Below are 21,250 nucleotides of genomic sequence, written 5' to 3'. Positions count from 1 at the left end.
ATGAAGTTTAATATTGACAAATGTAAAGTACTACACATGGGAAACAGCAACCCCAGATATGAAGTTCTCTGAGCAGTGCAGACGGGCTGCAAGAGTAGCTCATGGAGTATTGTCAATGATATATAGGAATTTTTCCAGCAGGGATAAGGAGGTGATTATTTCATTGTATAAGGCGATGGTCAGGCCACACCTAGAGTACTGTATACAGGTCTGGAGGCCTCATTTCAAGAAGGATGTAGAGCTGCTGGAACGAGTACAGAGAAGGGCAACAAGACTAGTGAATGGAACAGAGGGGTGCTCTTACGAAGAAAGGCTTAAGTTTTGCAAATTACAGTGTCTGGAGACTAGGCACCAGCGAGGTGATCTGATAGAGGTGTATAAAGCCTTGAATGGTTTAAGCGTGCTCAATGCTGATGGGATTCTTCCTCTAGCTCAGAAAAATCACCTGAGAGGGCATAAATTCAAATTGAGGAAAGACAGATGTAGGATAGACGTGCGGAAATTTGCCTTTAGCCAGCAGATGGTCGATTGTTGGAACAGGCTTCCATCTGTTGTCATGGAAATGGATGGGTTGAATAAATTCAGGAGAGAACTGAACAAATCCATGCAGTGTGCAGATGGGTGAACTGTTTTTTTTTTTTTTTTTTTTTTTTTTAGCTGATTCTACATAAGCTTGCTTTCTTGCATCATTTGCCATTATTACTAGTACTAAAACAAGTATACTGAAGCCACATTTTGTGTTATTCAGGCTTTGTCTGTGTGATTTTCACTTGTAAATCTGCACTTGTATTATGACCAATTAATAGTTATTTATTTATTTTCAAGGTTGTGTCACTTGTTAAATCTGTGGTTCAGGCTGTTTTTTATTTAGTCTCTTATTCTGTACACCTTATTCTATATCTAACGAATTTTATGTAGCATAAGCTTGCTAGATCCTGGAGTAAGACTTTGAATAACATGCAAAATGTTTTAATAAAGAATCATATCTTTCATAAAAGCAGTGTAGTGTTATTTTCTTTATTAAAGGTAATTTTAAGTTTATGAACATAAATTAAATAATAAATTTACATACGATCATTTAAAAGCGTTAATTAATAACTTTTAATCATAATTTAATTAATAAGTAACGTTACAATAACACTAAAAATTCAAATGAGAAAAACGCTTCAATAAAATGTTTTTAATTAATAATCGCGTATGTACATGACATTACCAATGCATGTAACCAACGGATGAATTTCGGTCCATTCCGAGTCTTGATCAAGTAGAACTTTGTTTTTTGTTTATAGCTGCTTATATAACCACAGAATAGTAACATATCTTACTACTGTATCTGTAGAAATAACAATGCTCCGACAGCGTACAATTTCGAACGTCTAACAAGCGTACTTATTTTATAGTAACGTAGTCGGCCAGCTCCTTGTGTTTGTTACTATATTACCTTTTATGCTTTTATTTAAACTTTCGTAATTATAATTGCTTTTTGAATAATTTTCTTATATGTATTAATTCACATCTGCCATGGCGGATACACCGCCTGATGTTTGAGATTCGAACCCTCGCAGACCAAAGGAATTCGTTATAAAAGATGTTGCGATCATCCCATGATAGCATTCTTGGCGTTCGCATATCGCGCAATATAACGAGAATAAAAAGTGACAGAGAGAGGGATGGCATTAAGATGATTGGCCAATCATTGGATGATAACATTAGCATTAGTAGAGGCATTTGATGCAAGAAAGCAAGCTTATGCAGCATCAGCCAAAAAAAAAAAAAAAAACCCACTTCCACTTCACCCCTCTGTTCGTTCAAAATACCTGTCCAGCTGAGCCTTAAACTTATTTAGGCTATCAACCTCCACCACAAGGGATGGAAGTCTGTTCCACCAACCAACCAACCACCCGCTGGCTAAAGGCAAATTTCCGCACGTCTATCCTACATCTGTCTTTCCTCAATTTGAATTTATGCCCTCTCAGGTGATTTTTCTGAGCTAGAGGAAGAATCCCATCAGCATTGAGCATGCTTAAACCATTCAAGGCTTTATACACCTCTATCAGATCACCTCGCTGGTGCCTAGTCTCCAGACACTGTAATTTGCAAAACTTAAGCCTTTCTTCGTAAGAGCACCCCTTTGTTCCATTCACTAATCTTGTTGCCCTTCTCTGTACTCGTTCCAGCAGCTCTACATAATTCTTGAAATGAGGCCTCCAGACCTGTATACAGTACTCTAGGTGTGGCCTGACCATCGCTTTATACAATGGAATAATCACCTCCTTATCCCTGTATATCATTGACAATACTCCATGAGCTACTCTTGCAGCCCGTCTGCACTGCTCAGAGAACTTCATATCTGCCTGCACAACCACCCCCAAGTCCCTTTCATTCTCTACCACTGTCAGTGTAGTACCACAGAGTTGATACGTTGCTCTGGGGTTGCTGTTTCCCATGTGTAGTACTTTACATTTATCAATGTTAAACTTCATTTGCCACCTCTCAGCCCATCTGCTCAACCTTTCCAGATCCTGTTGCAGCAGCATAGTGTCAGTAGTGTCCTTGACAACCCTGCCAACCTTTGTATCGTCTGCAAACTTGGACATTAAGCCCGATATACCATTATCAATATCATTTATAAATACAGAAAACAATAATGGACCCATTTTAGTAATTTTTATAGTAAAGTAAAAAAAAACCTATCATAATAGGGCCACCCAAGAAGGAACTCATCTGCCGATGTGTAATACTGAATGTCAATAAATGGCATGGTTCGCTGGTCGATTTTCCCGGTTTGCTGTATGAAAAAATCCGAGTTTACAGAAGGGGTAGTGAAAAACCTTGCTGCCCACACACGAAACCGACTTATTTAACCATGGAGTGAAAAAGTCCATAAAAGTTCCACGCGTCGTTAGCATTAGAATTAGCATCAGTAGAGGCATACGATACAAGAAAGCAAGCTTATACAGCATCAGCCAAAAAAAAAAAAAAAAAAATTCCCATTTCACCCATCCATTCGCTCCAGCAATCAACCACCCGCTGGCTAAAGGCAAATTTCCTCACTTCCATTTGTACAACTGTCTTTCCTCGATTTGAATTAATGCTCCCTAAGGTGCGTAACATGAGCAAGAGGAAGAAACAAAACAGAATGTAGTAGTACTAGTAGTAGTAGCATGTGATGCAAGAAAGCAAGTTTATGAGCTTATGCAGCATCAGCCAAAAAAATAAAAAATAAATTTTACAAAATAATCCCCTCTAAATGTTTGTCCAGTTCCTCCTTAATTTATTTAACCTATCAACTTCCACAACGACAGATGGAAGTTTGCTTCAGCAATTAACCACCCGCTGGCAAAAGGCAAATTTCCGCACATCTATTCTACATCTGTCCTTCCTCAATTTGAATTTATGCCCCCTTAGGTTCGTAATCTGAACAAGTGGAAGAATACCATTAGAATTCAGCGTGCTCAACCCATTCAAGGCCTTATACACCTCAATCAGATCACCTCGCAGGTGCCTAGTCGGCAGCCGCCGCAATTTGCAGAACTTAATCCTCTCTTAGTAAGAGGATCCCTTTATTCCCCTCACCAAACTTGTTGCCCTTCTCTCTACACGCTCAAGCAAATCTACATCCTTCCTAAAATGAGGCCTCCAGACCTGCACGCAGTACTCAAGGTGTGGCCTGACCATTGCTTTATACAGAGGGACAATCACCTCCTTTTCCCTGCTGGCAAAATTCCTATATATCATTGACAACACCCCATAACCCGCCCTGGCAGCCTGTCTGCATTGCTCAGAAAACTTCATATCTGACTGTACAATTACTCTCAGGTCTTTTTCATTTTCTACCACCTTAAGTGTAGTAAGGTACCACACAGTTGATACGTTTCTCTGGGGTTACTTCTACCCATATGCGTGTCAAAGAACAGCGGTTATAACCACTTTCTAGGTACAAGAGCCATTTTGAACAGTAATGTTCACTCTTTGTCTAAACGTTTGGAATCATGTTTCATTTTTATTAATTTTAAAAGTTTTTATTAAAATAAGACAGACTTCTTTATCAATTTTATTGAAATATTTCTCCTATGTATAAAAACCAAAAAACACTTGCAGAAAGAAAGAGGGAATGCCTAGTAACTAAACAACAGGAGGAGTATTGCAAATTATGGTGACAACCCCAAATCACCTGACTTAAACCCAATAGAGCTTTTATGGGATCATTTAGACCGCGAAGTCTGCCCATCAGGGGCTCACATCTGGTGAGTATGGACTTAGCACACCCAGGGTCCTGAGCTGGATATCATCATTCTTCTCTCTCTCTCTCTCTCTCTCTCTCTCTCTCTCTCGCAGGGCAACACAGAATTTTTTTTTAGGCTGGTGCAGCAAAAGTAGGCTTATTTGGGCTGGTGCACCATATGGGTAATAATAATCTTCACAAAATTTATCGGAAACCTTGCATATATAACCCCAGGGGCTCACATTTGGTAAGTACAGCCTTGGTACATCCAGGGTCCTGAGCTGGATATCATCATTCTTCTCTTTCTTGGTGATTCCTCTCTCTCTCTCTCAGGGTAACTCGGGAATTTTTTTTTTTTTTTTTTTTTGGCTGGTGCAGCATAAGTCTCTCAGGCTTCCTTGCACCATATGTCTAATGGTAATAAAATAATAATAATAATAATAACTTGCCCCAGGGGCTCACATCTGGTGAGCATGGGCTTGGCACACCCAGGGTCCCGAGATGTATATCATTATTCTTCTCTTTCTTGGTGATTCCTTTCTACTTCTCTCTCAATTTTTTTAAATTTTTTTTTTTTTTTTTTTTTTTGGCCAGTGCAGCATAAGCCTCAGGCTTCCTTGCACCATATGGATTTTAATAATTATAATAATAACTCTTGGAATGACGTTAGTGACGACACTATTATAAAATTAATCGACAGAATGCCACGTCTGTGTAAGCAATAATAAAATTTCGTGAGCATATTTTAAGGAAAAATCAGTATAGTTGTTAATATTAATCAACGCAATATTTTTTATGTAAATTTTTCAATGCTTAATATTAATCATCACAATATTTTTAATGTAAATTTTTCAATGCTATTTTAAAAATCTTAAAATACTTTGTTGTGTTCTTTAATATTGAACTAATAAAAAGGAGATGTGGACAGAAACGAAATAATATATTAAAAATTGCTAGGGCAATGTTCTGTGGGCGATTTTCTGCTTGCTGGATGAAAAACCCAGCAAGGGTAGCATCTTTGCTGGATGCTACCCTCGCCTCAAACCGACTAACTCAGCCACACTGTGAAAAACGCCCATAAAAATTCATCACGCGGAGTTCGAATCCCATCGATGGGATTCGAACACCGATGGGATTCCATTCGAAAGACCTGAGTTCGAATCCCATCGATGGGATTCGAACTCAGGTCTTTTCCACCCGGTGTGGGAGGACGGCGATTCTACCAACTGTGCAACATACGGAGCTCGGTGGTTACCCTCTGAAGAATATATTTATAACCGGCTGGGTGACATATAATTTTTTCTCCCCCAAATAAATGAAGACCGTCGCAACAACTACCCATGCTGTTAACCTCCCCATTACAGATTGGCTCGGCTCTGTCCTTGCCAAAATTTATAGCAACAGACAGTGTGGAAAATGTCCCGACAGTTAGAAATGCTTACATATAATCATCCAAAAAAGTCAACAAGGCACTTTTATCGATAATAGTGCATGGATCAATAGAATTCGCAGTATTTTGAAGGACATAAATTGCATGCAACAGCCTCGTACTTTGGTTGCATGCAATCCAGATCGATTGAAGCAACTCTGCGATTTGGTATCATATGCAAAATGGGAGACAGAGCTTTTGATAATGTATTTGTATGATCACACAAAGCCACATTGTAAATAAAAGAATATGTCTTTCTGGCAGTGCAGCTTGAACATGTCCAGATCTGTTGGAGAAGTTACAACAAAAATGTACGATTGACGTAGTTAGCATTAATAGAGAAATACCATGCAAGAAACAAGCTTATAAATTTTTTCAAATAAAAAAAAAAAAAAAAAAAAAAAACCTTCTCATTTCACTCATCCATTCACTCCAAATGTTTGTCTAGTTCTATCTTGAACTTATTTAAGTTCAAGATAGAACCTTCACTACAACAAATGGAAGTATCCAAAAATCAACCTGTTAATTGATTAACCTGTAAAAAATTAACACAGCATATCATGTTGGTAAACGATATTTCCTTGTTGCTGTTGTTAGGCGTATCAGTAAATTAGACCATATTTCACTGTGTATATGTTATGTCTGTAAACTGCGTGCGTTCTGTATTTGATTTTCTTGTTTACTGGAGGAAAAACCGTAGTTTCCCGGAGGAAAACCATGCAGTCCCCAACTAAGACCGACTACCTCAGCCACGTTGTGAAAATTGCCCATAAAAATTATTCAGATATTTTCCAACCGGTGTGGGAAGGGCGGTACTAATAGGTACTATGATACCCGAGAAGGCTTCATCCACATATGCATACCACCAGACGTGGCCATTCTAATATTTGCTACAAATAACATTTCCACATATCCAATAATATTGTAGAAAATTTGGCTTTGTATCAGAGGCAAAGCTATAAACTCTGAACCCCTACCATATTGCTAAACAGTTCCCACGTGATCTTTAACAACCATATCATACCAGCCACAAAGCCCCGCCATGGTGAGCCTGATATATTGTAGGTTCACCAGTTTTATATTTAGTCGGTAAAGCTCACAGCTATATCTCAAAATGCCTTTACATAATTTGGAATCACCACAGGGGTGGCGAACCCATGACACGCGTGCCCAAAGTGGCACTCATACAATATTTTTAGCCACACGGAACTCAGAGTCCCAAAAAAATTTCAAACTCATGCAGTGATTTGTTTGAAGTCGGAGTGGTGAGACGTAATAAAGAAATTGTGAAAATAAATTCGTATATTTCACACATTTATTCAGAACATAAGTTACTGGTAAAATTTACCCTTTACAGATTGTTTACAATGTCAGCTCAACCAACAAAGAAACAATAACGTTCAAATGAAGAGGGAAGTGGCAGAGAATTTCAAGAATCTTGGAGTGAAAGATTTGGTATGATTAAAAAGGACAATAAAACATTATGCATTTTGTGTTCTGAAACACGAGGGTGGTTTATTAAAATGTTTAGCCAATTTTGTTTCCTGGGCACGCAAGAATAGATTTTTTAAAAAGATTTAGCCAATTTTGGCACGCACCCTTAAAAAGGTATGTCACCCCTGACCTAGTAGCATCGGTTGTGTGTATCTTTCTCAACAAAATTACAGTCTAACAGTAGTTAATATTAAATTAAATTAGGAACCCTAATTTAATTTAATATTAACCCTATAACCCTAAATATTGCACCATATACAATGCCCTACCATTAATATCCAGACACCACTCCATGGATGGGGACCTCCCTGTTATCCCTTTGGCGAATCTGGCGGAATGGTAGTTTTACCGTTGCTAATTACCCTTGTGATGAGACACTCGATTTTGAAAGATGCTAAAAGAGCTCTTAATTCAATGAACGGTAATGATGCATTAAATTTCAGTTACCACTGTAATAAATTTTATCAAGGTTCATTAACAGCCCAATTAATATTTAACAAACGGGACAACTGCATATAAATAATAAAAAACACGTCGTTTTTACCCTATCAGTCGCGTATCCAGCAGGGGGCGATCGAGACGGTTCCCTTCGCTGAGATCCTGGTTAAATTGGAACAAAAACATTACGATTTACATTACGTCAGTTACTGTCAATCACATATATCATCATCATCTCGTCCCTCCCCCCTACAAACGGCAGCCTGCATTCGATCATTTTTTCACCTATCTCTTATTATTGCTGATTAATTACTCTCATGAATAAACAACGGTTAGCATACTACTAGTCAGTATTATAAAGGATAAAATTAGTATAAAAATTTACCTGGGAAAGCACTCTTAACTTCGAAAACTCATCAGAAGGAATTAATTTTAATGTTCTTATTGTACACAATATACGACCCATCGCTGCATTTATATATTTTCATTTTAATCTACATAATTTCATTCTGATTTTCGAAATAATGGGCATTAAATGGATTTTTACAGCGCCATCTTCATACATATACAGCACTGTATCTTTGAAGTGCTTTATAGGGCATAATGAATTAAAAAAAAAAAAAAAAAGATAATTAAAACTTTTAATATTTCACATTAACTTGTGTTTGTGGGAGATATATCAGAACTAAAATATGGCTCTAAACAGCAGAGAGGTCATTTTAAGCTATAACGTAACAATTCAAATAGCAAAAAAACTAAATCGTAATTTTAAAATAACTTTTCTTTGTTGTTCGGCTAGTTGTGGTCACAAAGCAAACACAAATAACCATGAGGGATTCTCGAAACCCAAGATCTCCACGAAAAATAAACGGCCAATTTTTAACTGAGTTTTATTATGTCGGCAATCTGAAAACAATAGAATTCAATCTCCACTTTCAGTGAGTATGAACTGGAGTATGAACAGAGTCATTTAAACACATATAATCTTCTTGATCTCAATGTTTAGAAATTACTAAATCTTCATTAAAAAGGTACATCTGCGTGTGTGTACATTAATTTCTAGAACACAGAAACATCTCAAACTATCCTACATGCAAAACAAGTAAGATATCAATAATTATAGCAATTTGAAATCCCATTATTTTAAATTGAATCTCCTTACACCTGTAAACGTCCAGGCACAGTCCGTTCAGTTTCAATACATCTTTTTTTATTGCTTCTTTTTGGTTTCCTCCTGTGAATTAAGTTACTTATTACAATCTACGTATATATGAACTACTGCAGTGTTTCTCAAACTGTGAGCACAGTGTATTGATGTGGAATTTACTTAAAGACGTTACTACTGTCAAAGGCAAAAGAAGGGCTTTTGCTTTCGTAAAGGCGACTACCAACTGATGAAGTTACCAACAGCAACTTCTAAATGGTTGAGGAGGTAATGCAGGGTAATCTTGACAGGAACTCAGTTAAACTGCAGTCAGAGCATGGATTTGTTAAAGGGCAATGTTGTGTGACCATGGGCGCTCGCAGCATGGTGCAAGTGCACCACCTTTGAATTTCGAAGTAATATACAATTTTTAATATTTTCATTAATTTATTGAAACGTAAGATATTGCATGTATTCGAAAATTTGGTGAACAAAAAATTTATTCCCACATGTACCACCTTGCAAAATATCTTGCTTGCACCCATGTGTGTGTGACCAATATGATTTGATAAAAAAAAAAGTAAAGTGCAGCCATTATCAACCCACTGCAGGGTGGAAGCCTCCTCAACAATTCATGCTGAGGGAAATGGACCATAATCTGCCACGCTGGTCCAGTGCGGGTTGGCAGATCGACCGTATTCAGCAGTCAGGGGCTTGAACCCCGGTCTACACAAAGAGCGTGTGCTACTGCACTCCCGCTCCTGCCCACTCGGCTACGGAGGCCGTTTGATACTATGACACAATAAGAAAGGAACTGGATTCAAAAAAATAATAATTTTCACAGCATACATTTAGATTTCAAAAAAGCTTTTAGTAATACTGCACATAAAATACTTCTATACAGATTGGAGAAGTGTGGCATTAAGGGAAAGTCACTGCAATGGATAAAGGAGTGGTTGAGTGGAAGAAAACAGAGTGGTAATTAATGGGCACTGCTCTTCTTGGCCCATTGTTTTTTTATAATATTTATTATCGATATTGATGAAGGCGCATTAGGTTTAATGGCTAAGTTTGCAAATCTTACGAAGGTTAGCAGCGTGGTTAATCACAGTAATCAGGGTATGCTACTGTAACAAGATATAGACAAATTAGGTAGATGAGCTGAAAAGTGGCAATTGTAGTTTAATATCGACAAATGCAAGGTACTTCATATGGGGCGCAGTAATCCCAAATTATAGTACCAACTGTGTGGTATCACACTCAGGACAGTGGAAAATGAAAAAGAGCTTGGGATAATTGTGCAGTCAGATAGGAGGTTTTCTGAGCAGCCCAGACGGGAGAGTTCATGAAGTTTTGTAAATGACATACTGGAATTATTTAAGCGAGGTAAGGAGGTAATGATCCAAATTGTATAATGGACAAGTCATATCTGGAGTACTGCATAAAGGTCTGATTTTAGAATGGACGTGGATCTGTTGGAACGGGTGCAGAGAACAGCAGCGTGATTAGTGAGAGAAAAAAAAAAAAGGATACTCTTACCAGGAAAGCTTTCAGTTCTGCAAACTGCCCAGCCTGGAGATTAGGCACATGCAGGGAGATCTTATTGAGGTGTTTAAGGCTTTGAATGTATTGAGTAAGCTCAATGCTGACGGAATCCTTCCTCTTACTCAGACTACACACGAGGGGACATGAATTCAACTGAGGAAGGATGAATGCAGCATAGATGTGCGAAATTTGCCTTCATCGGGTGGTCGATTATTGGAACAATCGTCATCTCGTGTTGTAGAGGTGGGTAGCTTGAATAACTTTCAAGTAACTGGTGATATGGAAAGTGTTAGCTTTTTTTTTTTTTTTTTTTTTTTTTGACTGATGTTGTATCAGTTTACTTTCTTGCATCTAACCGTGGCAGAGAACATTTTTGAATAAGGCATAGTTTGCTAAGAATCACCGTACTCACTACTAGCAGAAAAGTCTGCGTGGGTCTCGATCAGAGGCGGACTTTGGCCTAGGCAGCTAGGTAACTGCCTAGGGCCCGTAATTTTTTGGGGTCCGTAAAACGGTTTTATTATACATTTTTTCCTTATTTTATTTTAAATAAATTTATAATGTTCCGCTTGTTTCGCGCGGATCAATCAAAGCATCTTTGCACGCCGCGCTATCTGGTGAATCATCGTGTATACCTCGCCAGGCGCGGTATACACGATGATTCAACAGATTCAATTGATTAGGTAGATTTAGTTACTTAATCAATGCCTCTGTTGTACGTTGGTATGAACTATTTGTAAGTTGGCAATTTCAATAATAGAGTTCAAATGTTTTATTCTGTATGTGTAAACATAACGAGTGTTCGAACAATTTTTAGTGAATTTTATGTGAATTTCAAGTAAACAACTTCATCAACTTTCGGGATTTGTGGTTTTTGAAGTACTCTAAATGTAAGTGTATTTAACTTGACCCAGTTGATGCCACAGTTATCACTTTTGACAGTTCAATTCCAGATTACATTTTATTTTATTTTCTTTCAGTGTAAGCCTTATGTCCAAAATGTATAAGCATTTAAGTGGAAGTATGAAACGAAAAAAAAGTCGCAGAAAAAGACAAAGCATCAAAACAAATGAAGAACTCCTAAGAAAATTTTTTAACAACAGAACCCCCGCAACAGTCATGCTCATTTTCATCTCAAACGACATCTTCTTTTAGGGATGAAACTTCTCAACTAGATGATCAACGACCCAGTGAAATCGAACAAAGTAGGACTGAATTTGAATCAGAAATTAGGGAAGACATAAATGTAACTGTCTATGAAGATAATAATGAAAACCAGTATTTTGTAAACGATATTGCATTATGGCCAAATTACTTAACAGATGCTATGCGGCCTCCGTAGCCGAGTGGTCAGGAGCGGGAGTGCAGTGGTACACGCTCTTTGAATAGACCGGGGTTCAAGCCCCTGACTGCTAAATACGGTCGATCTGCCAATCCGCACTGGACCAGCGTGGCAGATTATGGTTCATTTCCCTCAGCATGAATTGTTGAGGAGGCTTCCATCCTGCAGTGGGTTGATAATGGCTGCAATTTATTTATTTTTATTTTATGCGAGATTATTATATTAAGGTTTCACCACTATCAATTAATGGCTCATTAGAATCATCTACAATTTAGTGCTATGAGGGGGTCGAAACCAATTACTCGAAACTTAAACTTGACTGCTTTCTTTAGAACAACCAATAGCGGAGAAAAAATCAAAAGAGACTGGTTGGTCCACGATTGGCTTAATGATGTCTTCCATCCTCCATTGCAACGAAAATATCCTACATTTTTAGGTTTTGATTTAAAGTATAAATTTTTATAGGCAGAGGACTCTTTTTAACTTTCAACGTAATACAAGACCTGTATTTTTATATTTAGTAATAGAAGACCTTTTTTTAACCCATTCAACTGTGTCCTCTATTACAATTTCTGAAAGGTGGCAACCCTAGGTGGGGCCCGAAATGAGATTCTTGCCTAGGGCCCAATTTTTCCTTAGTCCGCCACTGGTCATGATCATTAGTAGTAGTGTTTGAGTTGATAGGTAACTAATCGTTCGAAAAACCAATAATTTAATGCATTAAATATTATACAGCTATAATTATTATATCTGACGTTTGATTCTAAAAGGATTAATGCCATTTTTTTACGCATACTGTGCTTAAACAGTATGATTGAAACATTATTTTGCTGTATTTTTTTAATGCTAATATGATCAGTGTCTAGCTCTATTGTCTTATTATTGTTGTTGTTGTTGCTCTTATATCATTTCTCCCTGATTGGGAAATTCCACTCCGTGTCGGGTACTGCTACCAAGTACACAGGGTAGTTGTAATGTCTGGTGTTACTGTCGGTCGAGAAAATCTCTTGACTATCCTACAGGTGTTCAGGATTGTGACTTTCTGGAGTTCCTTGTAGGTGTTCTCTGGGAGACCCATTGCTGCTAGGCTGCTATGTAGAGTCTTTGGTACCATACAGGTTGTTGACACGATGATTTGGATGGTTGATACTTCTTGCATATGCCACATCTCCTTGATCTCATGTCTCAGGTTCGTGTAATTCCTAATTTTTTCCTCATGGGTTTTCTGGACATTGCTAGCGTTCGGCACCGCTTTGTCAATCAGGTTGGTAGCCTTTTCTATCTTGTCCACAAGGGTTATGTCCGGTCTGTTGTGCGGGATGGTCTTATCCGTTATTATGGCGCGGTCCCAGTACACCTTGTGGGTTCGGGTCTCTAATACTGCCAGGGGTTCGTACTTGTAGTATGGTACACTTTCTTTGGTCAACTGGTATTTCCTCGCTGGCTTCTGATGTATTATCCTGGCTACCTGATCGTGTCTATGAGTGTACTCAGTCTGGGTGTACTCAGATCACCTTGCACCCCGCGGTGATGTGTTGGATCGTTTCTAAGGCCAGGTGGCATCGCCGACATGTGTCATCTGACATTCCGGACTCCTTTGCGATGTATTTTCTATAGTTTCTTGTGTTGATTACCTGGTCTTGGATGGCCAGTTTGAATCCTTCAGTCTCGGGGAAGAGCGTCCCGCTTGTGAGCCATGCATTGGAAGAAATGTTATCGATGTGATACTGATGGAGGTCATTGTAGTGTCTGCCATGGAGTGTCTTCTTTGCCCATCTTTCTATCTTCGTTTCTTGTACCGTTTGGGTGGGAGGGGTTTCCTCGCTTAGGTTGAGTGGGGTATACCACTTATCTATCTTCCTTATGGCCTGGTGGAGTGGTGCTGTGTTGTTCTCGAAGTAATCCTTCAGGTTAACTATCGCTGTTTTCTGTTGTTCTGTCAGGTCTATCAGGTCCCTTCCTCCTTCTTTCCGAGGTATTGTTATTCTCTCCACTGCTGACTTCGGGTGGTGTTGTCGACTTTTGGTCATCATTGTCCTTGTCTTTCGCATGATATCTTCTAGCTCGGTGTTAGTCCAATCTATGATCACGAATGTGTATGTTATTACTGGAACTGCATAGGTGTTTATGGCTTTAACTGTGTTCCCTCCGTTCAATTTTGCTTTCAGTAGGCTTCTGAGTCTCTGATGATATTTTTCGGTCAGGCACTTCTTGATTTCCTTCTGTTCCAACTGCCAGCCTGCATCATCCCTAGGTATTTGTAGGTCTCTCCTGTCATAGCTTCGATCTCTTTACCAGTCAGCAGCTGGTAGTTTCGGCCAACTAATTTTCCCTGGTGCAGTGTGTGGGTCTTGCATTTTTTTTTCTTCTTCTTCTTATTATTATTATTATTAGCCATATGGTACAAGGAAGCCTGAGGCTTATGCTGCACTAGTCAAAAAAAAAAAAAAAAAAAATTCCCGAGTTATCCTGAGAGAGGGAGAAGTAGAAAGGAATCACCAAGAACGAGTGATATCCAGCTGAAGACCCTGGATGTGCTAGGCCCATACTCACAAGATGTAAGCCCCTAGTTTAAGAGAGCTAGACTTTAGCCATTTTAGCATAAGAAGAATATACAACACAAGAATACTTCAATCACAGATATATCATATTTTAATCAATAACAATAAAAGGGGGGGAATGGCCCACTGGTTATGACATTGCACTGTGAGTCTGATGGACCAGGGGTCGGTCCCGCTTTGGCGGAAACGAATGCGTCTCCATCACGCTGAAAGACCGGCATAATAATAATAAATTATAATAATACAGTAATATAAAAGAATGGCGAAAGTCGCTTTAGCAGACATACTTTCCACAAGGTCGAAATGACGGCTGAGGAAGATAATGGTGTCACTCCAAAGGACTAACACCACTCCTGACGCAAGCCGAAGATAAACAGGTCCACCTCCATAGAGGGATGATGTCGAAGAGAAGTAATAAACATACTGCATCGAGTGTGGCACAGGATAAAGACCAAAACCCACTAGTGTACACTTTACACTCCTGACGCAAGCCGAAGATAAACAGGTCCACCTCCATAGAGGGATGATGTCGAAGAGAAGTAATAAACATACTGCATCGAGTGTGGCACAGGATAAAGACCAAAACCCACTAGCGACTAGCTGTACTGGGATCGGACCATAATAAAGGATAAGACAATCGCGCACAACAGAGCAGACATAGCCCTTGTCGACAAGAAGGAAAAGCCTACCTATCTCATTGATATAGCAGTGCCCAACACCAGCATGCTCCAGAAAATCAGAAATTACATAGACCTAAGATAGGAAATCAAAGAGATGTAGCATATGGAACAAGTAACGACCATCCCGATAATCGTGTCAACCAACGGTATGATGGCAAAGACCCTACTCCAATAGGTCTCCCACAGAACATCTACAAGGAACTCCAGAAAGCTGCAAACCTGAACACCTGTAGGACAGTAAGAGAGTTCCTCGACCAACAGTAACACCGGACATAACAACCACCCTGTACACTTGGTATCAGTGCCCGTCACGGGGTGGAATTCCCCCATCAATGAGAAATAATAATAATAATAATAATAATAATATTAGCATTTGCTATTAGTGGGGGAAATGATGCAGGGAAGAAAGCTTATAGGGTATCAGCAAAAACAAAAAAAAAACCTTCCTACATTACCTAGACAATCTGTCTGTTGTTTTTTTTTTTTTTTTTTTTTTACATTATTCCATACTTAATGGCTACGGTTACTATTAGTGGGGCAACCTACATGACAGGGCATCACTCAGATTAAACTGAGGTCAATTGCTGATGCTCCAGCAGCTATGGATACCCTGTAAATCCCAGATTGCAATGACTTTCAGATCTGATGTTGACAATCCAAGAGATAGGAGGAGGGAGCTGATGAGAGACACCAGATCCTCCTAAAATACACAGTTATGGATGAAACAAGAGGAACATGGCCATATTGCTGTCTGATTAATTCCTTCAAACTAGAGTTAGAGTCATAGTATCGCAGTTTTAGTCTATGACAGTTTTAGTTCAGGTCGTAGCCTGAACCACAGTTTGAGCATCAAGAAGGAAAACTGAGTCGCTCCTTGCACCCAGAAGGTCTGCCTTGCGCCATCCCTTTGCGGTGTTAAAGTGAAGTCTGAAAGAATCTGCAAAAGTTCCATCACTGTCATCCATCCCTTCTGACTAAGTCTATTATTATTAGCCGTATAAGCCTGAGGCTTATGCTGAACCACCCAAAAAAAAATAAAAAATTTCCGAGAGAGAGAAGAATGATGATATTCAGCTCAGGACCCTGGGTGTTCCAAGCCCATACTCACCAGATGTGAGTATGGGCTTGGAACCCTTGGGGTTCATTATTAGCTATATTAATCACAGCATCACGAAGATGTATCCGATTACCATGAGACCTATTGCCACGGGGTAATATGAGCCACAGATTCAGTAGCTAGACTGCCTACTCAACAACTCCTCTCCATATTTCGTCCTCTAGATGTTCTGGTAAAGGTAGGACGGGCGTTGATCCTAGTTCTTATCAGATCAATATAAGCATGGACAGAAGTCTGGTACCATCCCTGACCCATCGATGCTGAGAACGAACTTTTGCAGATTCTTTCAGATTACAGCCGTCAAAGGATCCTTAAGTATCTTAGCTTTAGTATCTAAGGTATTCCTTCAATCCTTAAGCATCTTGATAACTGCACTGAGTTCAAACTTCAGCGAAGGAGAAGCAGCAATAAATCTTATAATAGATGAAGTAGAATACTGAAATTTATCTAACCTTGAATTCTTTAGAAGGGGGATAGTCCACCTAAACGATGGAATGCCCAGTCCTCTCCACGATGTCAGCATAGAAGTCCGAGGAAGCCACATCCTTCGAAAGGCGTAACCATTGTTGGATGGCTTGCCTAACCTGGATATCCGAAGCATTAAACTTGGTTGCTGCCATCTTTCCTAGGACCAGGCTATAGTATAGCCTAGGTATTAAATAGGTCCTCAGGATGAATATTCCCGGCGGGGTTTAAGGGGCATTTTACGCAATCTCACCAGCTGAAACTACCGCGAAAACTTGTGCCAATTCATAACCACTCTCTGTCTTCTCCCACTTAACTATCTCTTTACCCACAGCAGTAACTTGCCCTTAACGCCACACTCCTCCACTTTGTTCAGCAGTCTTTCATGTGGAACAGTGTATCAAAAGCTTTTCTGAATTTACGTATGTGATATGTATTATTGGAATATACACGTGAAATACGTAGTATTTCACGTGTATATTCCAATAATATACTATTTCTACTTGTCGTCGTTATTTATTTGTTTCTTCGCTCATTTTCTGCTTTCCCCTCCTCCATATTTCCTAACTATATATATATATATATATATATATACAGGGGTGTCTCAAAAATACACGGCAAACTTCAGGAATGAGTTCCTGATATGTAGACAATAAAAATATTTTATATCAACATAGTTCCGGAAATGCTTGGTTTCCGAGTTTTGAAGGTATGTCTATGACACTTAACTGTTCAGATCACCTTATAGTAATTGCTCAAAATGTCCTTCTGCTTGAATACAGGCCTCACATCGACGTCTCATGGACTCGTGAAGACGATGCCAAATTCCTGGCATGTTTCGTTTTATCTCACAACCTGCCACAATTCGATTGCGGAGAGTTTCTACATCAGTTATCGGAGTCGAATACACCAATGACTTTAAATGGCCCACAAGAAGAAATCTAGTGGGTTTAAATCAGTGAGCATGGAGGCCAGGCAGTTGGTCCACCACCCTCTACTGCAGAAGTCGTAGATCTTGGTCGTCCTCTGTTGGCAGCACGAGGTGTAAAGGTCCCATGTTCACAAAGGCGGCGATAGATACCTTCAAACGTTTTCCTGTCTGGACAACTTCGATCTGGGAACCTTCAGAGCTAGCCTCCAGAGCATTGCCGTCCGCTAAACCGTACATAAAGTGCATATCCACTTGCTCCTGATTTGAGTACATGGTCGGAATGGAAAACTACCAGATTCTGTCAGTACCCTGTGATGAAGGAAATCACCTGCGGGAGATAAGACATTCCGGTTAACAACTCAGGAACCAAGCATTCCCGGAACTATGTTGATATAAAATATTTTTATTGTCTGCATATGAGGAACTCATTCCTGAAGTTTTACCGTGTATTTTTGAGACACCCTGTATATATATATATATATATATATATATATATATATATATATATATATATATATATATATATAAAACAAAATTATGTTTTACATCTAGTTCTTGGTTACTGGATCATAGGATCCAATCAAATTGGGCAGCCAAGATCGCCCCTTAAAAATCCATGTTGTAACTGTCGTATATGTCGCATTCCAATCTATATGATCCTATATCACTTCTTTAACCAGTGACTCCACTGCTTTCCCTGAAACTGAAGTCAAGCTTACACGTCTATAATTACTCACTTCACCTTTTTAAATTGGGGACACATTCGCAAATCTCTACTATAGGGACCTTCCCTGAATCCGAGTGCGTTCTTGTAATTATGGCTAAAGTTCTTATAATTGTGGCTTATCACTTTTGCTGTTTCTCTTAATATGCATGTAATTGGATAGGTCTCATCCACCCCAGGTGCGTTATTTACTTTTAGCTTCAGTAATTTTTCTCAACCACTTTCCAATCAGTTATCATGAAATCATTTTGCTGTTAGTATTTGATATACTTCTAGTATGCCCATCTCTAAAAAATTCCTCAAGTGTAAATGTAAAATATTAGAAATTTCAGCAAGATTATCAACAGTAATACCATTCATATCGATTAGATAAATGTGATTCAGCCCTTTCTTTCTAGTGTTAACGTAAGTAAAGAACTCTTTGCTAATTTTCTTTGCATTCTTAGCCAAAGACTTGTCATAATCCACCTTAACCTGCCTAAACCCCCTTTGTTACTAGATTGCAATTTCCTTTATATCTACTATACCTTTCTCTGTCCTCTAATAATTTATATGCATCTCACGTATTTTTCTTCTCTGTCACTAGCCTCATCAGTTTATCTGACATTCATTTAGATCAAAGTCGCAAACAATATTTCTTTGTTGCTATAAAAAGGCTAGTAGCTTCTATGGTTATTCCCTGAATGATTCTCATTTAGAATTTGCGGTGTAACCTCGTCAGTTGGTCCTACTATATAGAATTTAAAATCTGTCTGAGACCATTGTAATCACCTTTACGAAAGCAAAATAATTTCCTTTTACCCTCCACAGTAGTTACATCTTTAAGCAAATTTACATCGATACACTGTGATTACTGTCACCGATTGGTTCTTTTATCTGCTGATTCCTAATGTATGAAGTGCCACTGCTGCTAATCAAGTCAAGCGTATTGCATTCTCTCGTTGCTTCTATGATGTGCTGGTGTAGAAGTCGTCCATATATCCACACTGCTACTGTGACCAACCTACAAGTTCCAGTCGATGTTTAGAGAGTTAAATTCCGCCATTATAAGACATTCTAATTTATTGGTCTACTGTATATGTTTATATAACTGTACATTATACTCATCACAGTCGTTTGGCCTATAACACATTCGTACTCTCATTTTTGTTTTCCCATTGCTTATGTCAACCCAAACTAATTCAATATCGCAGTGGCTGCTTGCGTCAACTGGGTGCACTGCGTTAGATTCTAAGCGTCTTAACCAAGAACATAAATCCTCCCCCTCCTGTGCTGTTTGTACACATTGTACTCACCATATTCAGATTTCCACATCCCTTACATCCGAGTGAAACCATGTTTCCGATAATCCTACAATGTCCTCGTTTGATGTCCTAACCAGTACTTCAAATTTATCAAATTTGTTTACTATACTCCTAGTATTAGTAGTATACACGCAAATATACATGTACCTGTTTTTGCTCTTAGTAACCCTAACATAGCCCATATATTTGCTTGTCCCATGATGACCCCAGCAGGCTCTGTTAACTGCGGCGCTGATGTAATTGGCTGCCTTAAAAAACCACTCCAATGCAGCTGTAAACTATTCTGACTATTTCTAAATTTATTTTATATAATAGGGTAGTGGGAAAATACTTAACATTAATTGTTTAAGATTTATAGCATATTATGATATTTTTAGACTTTTTTTTTTAAAATAAAGCTTTTATTTTCCACTGTGAGTACTGGCTCAGTTAAAATTGATTACATTGTAGAATACAGACTGTTCGTTAAATAACGAATACTTGCTTGAATGAAAAAAAAAAAAAAAAAAAAAGAAAGAAAGAAAGAATATCAAAAACCTCAGATAATAGCAAATAAAGTTGTTTAATGTTTTACTAACCAGAACTTCATGAGGATAATAAAATCAATACGGAAATCGATAGCTAGAGTGCTGCGGAATTGTAGGTGAAGTTACATAAACCAGTAAGAGCCGGTTCACTGCCTTAGTAAAGATTCTACCTCGTTATAATAGTTATCATGAATTTATTATTGATATGTAACACCAAACACTTTGAAAGCATTGAAAAGAAGCGAAAAAAAAAATTAAATAAATATGAAATATCAGCAACGAGTCTAGATGGTTAACAAAAAATAAATAATAATTTACTGCCAATTTAAAATGAAACATTTTAATGAAACAATTTAAAATGAAACATTTTTATTAAAAATTAACTATTAAAATTTTAACAGTTTTAAACCAAATCAAAGAACTCAGTGGAATTAGCGTTTTATTTTCAAAAATCGAATTTCACACACAGAAAACTAGAAAATCTTATATTCGTGTTTTAAAAAAAAGGGGTAAAAAACTCAAGACTTTCTCCACTTTAAAAAAAAAAAAAAACTATTTAAATATGGAGAAACTTCACTGCGAATCTTCCGAGCATTCACTGTTCAAATACATTTAACGGCATTTCTCTAATATATCAATAACTATAAATGAGAAAATACTAGCGTGATAATTTCTGTACTTACTTAGAAGTTTCAGCGCTGGGTTCACAGTCTCCCTCAGGCATGCTGGCAATATTTTTAAAAAATTACTTTCAGTATCTCACAAATAAATAAATAAATTAATTAAATTAAAAAAGGATAAAGTGGAAAGTCTACTGGCTCAGGGGTATCACCATCTAACTGCAGTCTGAGAGCTTCCTGCGGTTTAAACCACCCATCGGTTCTCTCCTTATATATCTGAGTATCCGAAGCTTTTGAAGTGGGGGTACAATTAATACCCCAGTCATATTACTGGGCGGTTATAGGTACATGATGAAAGAATCACGTCTTTTTTGTTTACTTCTTTCGATACCCCCACCGAAATAACTGCCGCTGGTCATTAGGTTAGCGTCGCATTGCTGGAACTCTCGACCCTGCTTTCACTGCGTTCCTATTACATCCCACGTGGTGGCTGACGTTTTATACGTCAGAAAAGTGAGACAACATGACTGGCTGTAGTTAGACACACCTCCACAAAATAGGACGAAGCAAAAAAAGTTCAATGAGCACACAGCTGAGTATTACCAGTATTACCATGAGGTTCTTATTATCGTAAAGCGTAACTGGTTTGGTCTGACGCAATAGGAATGTCACAGCTGATGCAACTTAATTGTGATATGGTAGCA

General features: G+C 38.4%; 1 protein-coding gene across 1 annotated transcript in view; it reads right to left on the bottom strand.

Annotated features, from left to right (window-relative positions):
• Positions 1-20,968, bottom strand: part of LOC150082872 (phosphoenolpyruvate carboxykinase, cytosolic [GTP]-like) — a 129,329-nt gene extending 108,361 nt beyond the window's left edge. The window contains exon 1 of the mRNA XM_090376884.1: positions 20,610-20,968. Coding sequence (XP_090233010.1) covers positions 20,610-20,650 — 41 coding nt within the window. The 5' untranslated portion in view covers positions 20,651-20,968. The remainder of the gene's footprint in view (positions 1-20,609) is intronic.
• Positions 20,969-21,250: the final 282 nt, after the last annotated feature.

This window comes from Mastigoproctus giganteus, chromosome 7 (genome assembly GCF_048544385.1).
Source record: "Mastigoproctus giganteus isolate SK-2022 chromosome 7, ASM4854438v1, whole genome shotgun sequence".
NCBI lineage: Eukaryota > Metazoa > Arthropoda > Arachnida > Uropygi > Thelyphonidae > Mastigoproctus > Mastigoproctus giganteus.
Note: the sequence above shows the minus strand (reverse complement) of the source record. Positions and strands in the feature narration are given on the sequence as shown.